The sequence below is a fragment of the Populus alba genome, chromosome 13 (genome assembly GCF_005239225.2).
Source record: "Populus alba chromosome 13, ASM523922v2, whole genome shotgun sequence".
NCBI lineage: Eukaryota > Viridiplantae > Streptophyta > Magnoliopsida > Malpighiales > Salicaceae > Populus > Populus alba.
The window spans coordinates 12,541,967-12,552,213 of record NC_133296.1 but is presented as its reverse complement, the minus strand read 5'-3'; the positions used below and the strand labels follow the sequence as shown (position 1 = coordinate 12,552,213).

The 10,247-nt window shown below is 34.3% G+C and overlaps 1 protein-coding gene across 1 annotated transcript; it reads left to right on the top strand.

The window, feature by feature from the left end:
- The first annotated feature begins 251 nt into the window (after positions 1-251).
- On the top strand, positions 252-8,774 carry LOC118035513 (embryogenesis-associated protein EMB8). Its single transcript, XM_035041100.2, has 14 exons — positions 252-658; positions 754-843; positions 1,239-1,300; positions 1,482-1,603; positions 2,579-2,668; positions 3,516-3,638; positions 4,681-4,758; positions 5,698-5,783; positions 6,076-6,124; positions 7,173-7,229; positions 7,307-7,437; positions 7,535-7,618; positions 7,841-7,907; positions 8,129-8,774. The coding sequence occupies exons 1-14, from the start codon at positions 423-425 to the stop codon at positions 8,594-8,596; spliced, it is 1,743 nt and encodes a 580-aa protein (XP_034896991.1). The 5' UTR covers positions 252-422; the 3' UTR covers positions 8,597-8,774.
- The last annotated feature ends 1,473 nt before the right edge of the window (positions 8,775-10,247 follow it).

Here is a 10,247-nt window from a genome sequence, read left to right as displayed (position 1 = left end):
AAAAACATTAGTGTGCCTGTCCTGATGTGGCGAAGAAGAATACCGACTCTACGCAAGGTTTTCCATCACATTGATCATTGATCGGCTTTGAATCCCATAAAAAAAAAAAAAAAAAAAAGAGGCACCTTTTCCTTCTCTGTTAGTTCAGGAAAAAGACGAAAAATGTTACTTTATTTCCTGAGGTATTATTTAATATAATGAAATTACACCCTCGAAAACATAATTTTCATAATATTTTTACGAGAAGACTAAAGTACTTGTGTCGTGTAATAATTTCTCTCCTTTACTTGTATTTCGCGGTTGACTCCATTTCTCACCAACCATATCGTCCACCATTATTAACTAACCAAACATTAAAACCAGACCAGCCATGACCAAACCCCAGTAGTTCATAGATCCAATCAAATCTCTGCTTTGTTTTCATGGATTCTTCTTCTCTCAGCCCTTATATTATCTTGTTCAATGCACTCTCGCAGATACCAACTTGGCACTATTTGGTAGCTCTCTTGATCATCTCCATTACTTTTCTTTACAAGTTCTTGGAGGTCCATTTCTTTGAAGATGTTTTCTTTAAATCTCAAGGCACTCCTATCACTTACAACCCCTCTTCTCCGTTTTGTAATGCCATTCTTTCCAGCTGTAAAATCCTCCACTCTAGGTAACGTATACATCGTACAAACACAAATATCTGCGTGTAGAGGTTGATGAGTTAACCCCATTTTCCTATTATGCGGTTGAATCTTGTTTGTGCAGGTTTGTAGCCACAACATGGATATCAAGTCCTCATTTTCAGACTGCCTTTTTGCAATTTTGTGGGAGGTCTCCGGTTTTTAGCTATAGAAGGTAATGATGAGCAGTTGCTTAATTTGATTCTGTCATCTGACCGTTTGCGATTTTTATAGAAAATGGGTTATTCTTGTGCTATCTGTCATTCTAGAGTTTTTATTAATGAGCAGTTGCTTAATTTGATTCTGTCATTTGACCGTTTGCGATTTTTGTAGAAAATGGGTTATTCTTGTGCTATCTGTCGTTCTAGAGTTTTTATTTATTTTTTAATATTAATTTTTTTTAATAAAAAAACTGGACTGCTTCATGATTTGTGACAAGAATTACGCATTCTTGTTCATGGAATTTGCCATAACATTTGTTAATTGGCTGTGGCACTTGCTTTTTTCTGTGGTTTTCAAATTTGGTTCAAGATTTTGATCTAACAAAAACCTATGTACATGCACTTTTAGGCACTTGTTTCGTACTTCTGATGGTGGAACCATAGCTTTGGATTGGCTGTTGAACGCTGATGGTATGTATAGAGCTTTGGATTGGCAATAAATCTTTGTCTGTGTATTGATGAGCACTAACAAATCATATTCAAATCTCATGTATGCTGTCAAGATATAGCCATCTGTGTTTATTTCAATTTTCTTGTCACATTGTCAGATGATTTTTCTTTCTAAATAATATAAAAGTGGGTTTTTCTACAGTTTCTGGAGGTGCTTTTGGCATAAATGGTGCATCTCTTCCCATGAATAATGCTATTTCTCAAGATGAAACTACTCCGATTGTGGTCGTGGTTCCTGGCTTGGCAAGTTCCTCTACTTCTAATGTAAGTTCATTTTTTTCCTCTGCAATCATTACTCAAAATTTAGAACAATTTCTAGCAGTTTCTCTTTTAATTAGATTTTGTGGGTGCTATGTATATGATTATGGAAAATATCCTGCATTGGTTGAGAATAAGTGAGGAGCTTATATATAAGGATTGATCCTTAAGGACCATAACCCAAATCTCAAACTTTTGGATTGAAAGTGGTGTCCATTCATGCATGTAAGACCTCTGTTTGTCAAGCCTACACAGAGGCTGGCAGACTCCGCAGTGTACCTTAACTTGTTCGATGTGGAAAGATGGTTGGCTTGAAAATGTCTATTGAGTCTTGGAAAAAATCTCATGTGTACTTAAATGTGATCATAGACAGGGAAAGCTGATTAGCCCTTCTTGCCTTTGAAGGATCTTGGCTGATGATTTAAAAACTATGTCAAGAAATCAAGACTGCGTAGCTCAATGCCTGAATCAATTAATGCCTAAAAGATTTTGTGGAGAGACTTTTCTTTCATTCTGAAGTTGAAATACTTTAGGATCTCATGGAAGCTACCTTTGCATTGTGCACAGAAACTTTCTTCTGATGCTGGTCACTCTAGCGCAAATGCATCAAATGGCTGGACTTCATCCAAAACTAGTATTCACTTATTCATTATTTTGCTTTCCTTTTTCAACGTTCATTTTCTATCACACATTATTACAAGCAGGACAAGCAGAAATGGTGATGATAGAGCTAGGTCTCAATGCCTTAGAAAATTGAGCAATGCCCCTTCATCCTTCTAAATGCTTTAACAAATTAGCAGAACTTGATTTGTTAGTTTTTGCGTTGTTAAAGCAGCCTGATGGACTATATTCAAGTACAAAGACATGGGTGCATGCTGCATAATTTTGTATGCATGATACTTGCATGCCTCTGTGCATCGCGTGCGTGAATAAACACGTGTGTGAAATGGGATAATGATGGATCTCTTATTTGATTTGTAGTATCTAAAGAATCTTGCCTTCAACCTGGCCAAACATGGATGGAATGTTGTTGTTAGCAACCACCGAGGACTTGGTGGTGTTTCAATTACTGTAAGTTTCTTTCTTTTTTTATGAATAAATATGTAAAGTTGAGAAATATGAAATCTAATGTGGGATCACTATTGGTTTTACTTGACAGTTGAAACTAGCTGCTATACAGTCATCTTATCCTTGTATTTTGTTTTTGCCAGAAAAGATCGCAGTGTTTACGGAAACTATTTCCCTACTGTGATATTTTTCTGGCTTACCTATCCAATAGACTTGGCTGATTATTTGTCTACTTTGATTTGCTTTTAACTATGAACATGAGCATTATCTCTAAACTTGTGCCTTCATGGACATTGTAACAAAGTTACTTTATCTTTAACATATCTTCTGTCAAATAAAGCTATCAAGACAAAATGTGAGCTTTGATTTCTTAAGGACCACATCTAAATTACATGCTTCTATACCATTATATTTCAACACATTCTTTTTATTGGAGGACCAACAAGAAGTCAATAAACCTGCACTTGGTTGAAATTCTGTCTAAAAAGAAGCAAGCTACTGGGAAATTATGGTCAGTTCATGTGATATTGTTGGGAAACATGAAGATGCTTAATGTAGCGCGTGCGCGATGGGACAACTAGTGCCATTTTGCTACACCAAAATCTTATATGAGATTTAGCAAATTGGTGTGGTATCGATCCCTAATTGTCTAGACATATTAATGCTAGATAATATCAAGGTTTAGTTGGTAATATTTGAGAGTTGTGTGATGGTTATTTGAAAGCTGATTATATATAATATATCTTTTTCTGGGCCTTCTGCTGTCTTGATTTTCTTTACAACTTTGAAATTATTGTATTTGTTGCTGAATGTATGTGTTTAATTTTTCCTTTCTTTATAAGCTTTGCAGTCTGATTGCTTTTACAATGCTGGATGGACAGAAGATTTACGGGCAGTCGCTAATTATCTTCACGATAAGTACCCCATGGCTCCGTTATTTGCAATTGGAACTAGCATTGGAGCCAACATTTTGGTATGCTGATTTCAGTTCATTTTATATTTTTGAGCCTTCTTTTAATATCTGGATTTTTGTAGGACTGCATTACAAGTTGTCTCTTGTACATGCTTCCTGTTTGCATCCTTTTTAGCTTGCTGACAGTTGTTGTTTGGGCTGTCATTGGTTTTTTTTGCTGATATATTCTTCCTTTTACTTTAAGATAGAATGCCAAAATTTTGATTAGAGAGGGATTCTTCTATGGGAATTAGAAGATTTTCCACAAGGAAAGAGATACAAGTGTCTTGGAAGGTTTGTTTTTAGACTAAACAGAGTATTTAGCAAATCGTAAGAACCAAATTTTGAGATTTGCTAACGAGTTCAATGGTAACAAGAAAAAGAAACGTGGTTCCTTAGATTCTATTGCATTTAAAGTTCTCTGGATCTTCCAGTTACTCTTTTTGGTTTCAAATCTTGGGTCACTCTAGCTAAGATGGCTCTTCTGTGTTTATTTTGTTGTCTATAGAACATCCAAATCAAGAAGATTCCACTTTGGTGACCTTGGATATACAACCAAGACCTAACATACCACAAAATGAGGAAATTTAGAACTTCACAACTCTTGCTTGCCAAGTAGTTGTAGTCTCACTTCTGCTTTAGATTGTTCAACTGCATTTTGATTGCCAAGTACATCAAAGGAGTGAAATCTACTTAGCGTTTCTTGTACTTGAAATTTTTTCCATTCACATTACTGGACAAGTTGGAATGAAATACATTTGTTATCAGTATTCTAGACTAGTTTGTTTTTTAGATTGCTTACCCATGCAAGCAAAGAGCAATGTTTAGTTTGTAAATGAATCAAAATTAACTTATCTGACTTACTAAGCTACAAGCTTCCTTGGTTGCTCATCGTCACATGCAAATTATATTCCAGATCATTTCAGTATTGCTCTGTTGGATTCTCTAGAGTGAAGGATATCTGAGCTCATTGCCACTTTTAATTAATTTATTTGTCCACCTATAACCAATGAACAGCTTGATGTTCGGTCCTCATGGATTGTGATGAATTATTTGTTTTCAGGTGAAATATCTTGGGGAGGATGGAGAGGGTACTCCTATTGCTGGGGCCGTGGCAGTTTGCAATCCTTGGGATCTTTTGGTTAGTGTTTTTTCTGAATATAGTTACAACTCGCACGGTTTAATTTTCAAGTGAATTAATATCACAGAGGACTGAAGTTTCTTGTCATCAGCTGGTAATGTAGTTTCCCATTCCAAAAGCAAAATGGTTATGCCAAACTTACTTGGAAGCTGTAGTCATTTTACCTTTGCTTTGTCTTATTTTGTTTTATTTTATTTTTTGCATAAGCAGCATATTACTCCCTCACCATCATTGTTATTCAGTTTGATAACACACAACATCCATCCTGTTTCCTGTAGCAATCATGGGCAGAGTTTGCACATGAACAGTCGAAAGTCTAGGGGTACATTTGCACAGTTGGAATTTCACTTGTAGAAAGAGCTTTTCTTTTTCATCTGATGACCATAATGGAAACATCAGGATAAAATGGACTCATTTGAAGTGTGAAATAGGGATGCAGGTTAATGGTACCCTAGTTTTCCATGGTAGGTAAATGACATTCACAAAGTTAAAATGTTAGAGAAGTGCACAGGTAAAATCAGAAAGAGAGAAAATCTTATCTTACATTGGTTCTGATATATGGAGGGCTCAATGAACAGTTAGATGGATGGTCGGTAGGATTTGTCTGCAATTAACTTTTACAGTTCTTACATATTCTACTCTATTTCTGTTGATGTTTTTTGAGCATAATAGCTTCGGGAAAACATTTCACCTTTAATCTTGTTCTCAACTACTCTTAAATTGGTAAAATTTCATTATGGTGGGTCTTCTCTTGCTCTTTGATTCTGGTGTCTTTTCTTCTTGTCCTCTCATTTTTTATGGACCAAACCCAATGTTATAGCAGTTGTGATTTTAAATGTGATGGATACATCAAGCTTAAGCTTTGGTGTTCTTTTGGTATTAAAATATGGTGTTGTTTCAACATGTAATCAGTGGTTTTGCCCTTCATTTCATTTGCAGATTGGAGACAGATTTATATGCCGCAGGCTGTTGCAGAGAATCTATGACAAAGCTCTTACAATTGGCCTCCAAGGTTATGCAAAATTGTACGTAATGAAAGTCCAACAACATCACTTAATTATTCTGTAAAATTCCCATGAAAATTTTCCACCTTTTCTTTCTGGTTGATCTTGCCGAATGGAACTTTTCTTTTTTGACCTGGGGCTAGAATAGCCCCAACCCAGGACATGCTCATAAAGAACATGTGGTAGATCCACTTTGCCAAAGGCGAGGGTCTAGATGCATTTGAGCATTAAATTTAGCCTTCAAGTGATTGTAGTTATCTGTACTTTACTTTCATTTGACTTGATATGACAATATTCCAAATGATCTGTGCAGACATGAGCCTCTCTATACTCGGCTTGCTAATTGGGAAGGCATTAAAACGGTTGGTTTATTCTCAAGTTCCTGATAATCTGTTTCCTGTCAAATTAACAGAACAAATGAAGTAGTGGGTAGCTAGAATTTCTTCCATTCTCTTATGTGATAATTTATCTCATTTTGGTTTTCAATTTGGCAAAGAAACTTTGAAATTTCTTATTTCAAAGCATTATTTTTTCCAGAACAAAGTCCTCTAGTCATGCAAAACAGGTTCTAGCCTTGTATCAAAATATTTCATGGATATTCATTAGTCATAACACAAGGCCTTAACAAGCCAAATTACATAATGAACTATCACATTGCTTCGGTTCGTTGTAATTTTGCGTTCTCTGTTTTTCACTTTAATGTTATTTTTTAAATCACTGGTTTGACCTGATATTTGGTATAAATTATAGATTCTGAAGGTTGTGCTTTTGAAATGTGAAGATCATCATCATTATTTTGTTATTATGAAATCTAGAGTCCATGTGAGTTAAGTTGTAAATATGATAATGAGATTAGATAGATGCCTAACATGTGTAAAACAAAAGACGAAGAGATAAAAATAATTAAGCACTTGAAATTTCGGCATAATACAATTGTATGAAATTTCAAAAAATTTAGAAATAAACTAATGAGATATCATCAAATGGTATGGATCTAATATTGAAATCAAACTCAGTTGCTTTTCTAGAGGTCAGTATCATTAGTATAAAATGCTCCACATGCCTAGTTTGGTGGTCTTACTAAGGTATCAAATAGAGCATTCTATGTTTTTATCCCTTAGTGGAAGATCAGCATAATAGCCATTTGACATAGTAATATCTTGTTCTTGTTATCATATTTTACATCTTAGAATGTAACTTTCATGCCATTTCTTGTCACTCAAATTATACGTTGTCCTTTATTTTCTACAGTCAAAGATTTATATGTTGTGTATAACCTGAATGCCAATAAATTTCAAAATAGCAGAAATCTTAACTGTTTATATGGCTTTGACAGTATACATTTATTTAACATAGTTCTTGTCTCTTTCTAATGCTTTCTGTTTTCTTTTGCTTCTGTGCTACAAAAAGGCACGTTGTCTCCGGGATTATGACAACTATGCAACCTGCCATGTTGATAAATTTGAGGTATTAATCACTGACATTTTCATCTCTCTTCTGGTTTTTTGCTTCTAAGCATCCAAAAATATCATTTCTTTTCTCAGACTGTGGATACGTACTATAGGCGCTGTAGCAGTGCAGCTTATGTTGGGAATGTATCTGTGCCACTACTATGCATTAGTGCTCTGGATGATCCAGTTTGCACTAGGGAAGCCATTCCTTGGGATGAATGCAGGTGGATCCATCTTCTATGATACTGAAATAGCTTGTCTTTAACAACCTACTTTTGTGTTATTCTGAGATTTGATTATTTTTTTTTGGTCATTGCATAGAGCAAACCCAAATATTGTGTTGGCTACACCACAGCATGGAGGACATCTAGCATTCTTTGAAGGATTAACTGCATCCAGCTCTTGGTACTTGTTAACGTTATTATAGTGACGTTATGGCTGTAAATGTTTGTAGTTGATATAAAGAGTTTTGGTCCTTTCCTAGATTTATGAGTGCTATCCTGTCTTGGAAATTTCATTCTTTCGGTAGACAGATGGATGGACCTTGTGTTTTAATTCGAGTAGTTATGTTTTTTCCTTTCCTTTCCTCTGATAACTCTTTCGCCATCTATCTCTTCATATTCGCAGGTGGATAAGGGCTGTCGATGAATTTCTTGGTGTTCTACGCTCTAGTCCATACATTCATGTACAAAAGGTGCATTTTCTGTTAATTACTCCTACTTTTCTTATCAAACTGATAGTAAACTACTGTTAGATACGTGGTGATTGCAAGTTGTTGTTTTTGGACATGTCAAATTGTGAAGGGATATAATCCTCAAGGTTTCATTAGATTAAGTTCTTGTTCTCTTCTTTCCGTGCTTTTCAACATATTAACTTTTCTGCCAACTAATGTTATTTATTCATATTTATCTGCAGAAGCAGACTTCTGGCCAGCATTCAGCGCTGGATTCTTCAATTGATCAGTATCCACACTTACATGTTGCTGAAGATGGAACAGTAACCGCAGCGAGCAGTGAGGGAAAAAGAGACGGCATTGAAGACATCAAAAATTTGCAGATGCTTAGCGAAGAAAAAACTACTGAAATTCTTTCAAATGGAGAGCAAGAGAAGCACGTTACAGAAGCAAAGTCGGATTTCATGTCTGAGACTTGTCAAACCTCAGAAATAGCTAAAAACATCCAGGGTGTTGAATCTCCTGATATAACCTCTCCTCTTAGAAGATTCCTAAATCAGATTTCGCAGCAGAATAGCATATCGACATGGTTGCTCGCTTTCATCGCCATCAGAACAAGCTGGCCACTAGTAGGATCAATTACTAAATTCATCTTTAGAAAGAGGTCAAGAAAGATCATGCCTGCAGCTAAACAGGTAATTATCTGCTAAAATGTCTGCCATTACCTGCCAAGCTCGAGTATTTTGCACTCTAGCAAAACAAAATGGAAATTAAGACAAGGTTATGTATCACAATCTTTGAACATATTTGTTGCCGCCAAGTTGGATAATTATATATGGAATAAGATTGGCGTGCGCGCACACACAACACGCATTGATTGGCTTCAAATTATACAACCATATGGGGCATATTTTGGTGTTTGCACTTGGAAATTAACGCCTACTTTTAACAAAATTCTAAAAACTTAACTGTTCCTCGAGAGGAAGTTTTTGAGCTTAATGGACTCTATTGAGGTTCGGCAAAGATTAGGTAACTAGGTGTGATTCGAGGCTGATCTAGTCAAGAAAGTGTTGAACTTGGTAAGTTTTGGTTAACGTGAAGGTTGGTCCACAGGTACCTTCTTGCCTTTGAATATTGAGGTTCGGCAAAAGATTAGGTGACTAGGTCAGGTCCTTTTTCGAAGTGATACATTCTTGTGGTAAATATGTGCTTAACAATTTGTAACTTTACGGCACTACATTATTATTATTATTATTATTATTATTATAGTAAATTAAAAGAGAGTGTTTTTACTGTTTAAAATGTTTGATTTCAATGTTTTTTTTTAAAAAAAATTAATTTGGTTATCTAACTTTTATTTTTTACAGTTGAATCCTTTTGAGCCTAAATTAGAACCTGATCGCACTTTTTTTTGGGAGGGAGGGTTAAATTGAAAGACAATGGGTTGAAGTGAGAGAACCGAGTAAAATAAATGGTTATTTTTTAAAGTTTAAATCAATTATTATATTTTTTAGCTTTTATGGAATTGGTCTTTATAGCTTTTAAAAAAAGTTTTGATACTAATTTTTTTTTTTAATCTTTATTTGATGGAGAAGAGAGATTAGGTTGTTGGATTTCAATGTAGAGATGAAGTTGTTGCAAGCCATTTTAGTCACTAAAAAGTCTATTTTGTGTTAAGTTGTTCCATGTGATAATGAGAGTTAAGATTAAGTGTTTTTTTAATCTTTAAAATGCTTAAAACAACATATATGAGCTTGGGAAAAAAATTGGTTTTGGGTTAATTGTGGGCTGGTTTTTTGTGTTTTTGAAGATTATGAATTGATTTAACAAGGTTTTTAACGTGTTTCTTGAGTGTTTTAAGTCAAAAATAAGTTTTTGAGTGAAAAACAAACTAATTTTGTTTTTTTTAACTACCATAGTAGCTAGATTCTAGACACTTATAAACAATGCATTATCTAATTTTTTAGATAATTATGGTGAATGACATGTTATCCGTTTTATTAACTTAAAATAAATAAAGGCCTCGTTCATGAGCCTTTTTTTAGTCGGCCAGGTGCTAGGCTTGGCTTACGAGGCCTATAAGTATCTAGATTTTTTATTAATATATTTTTTATACGTATTTGAAATTAATTCTTAAATTTATGTTTGAATTATTTTATATAAATTAAATATTTAATTTTTTATAATATTTTTTAAATGTGCAACTTTTAATAGAATGATTTTCTTTTTATTTTATTCAATAAATTTCATGTGTGTAGTGATTTTTATTACAAATTAATTTTAGTAAGTAAATTTATTAGACATATTTAGATAAATAACCAGTGTTGCGATGTTAAATATCTTGATTTACATTATGTTTTT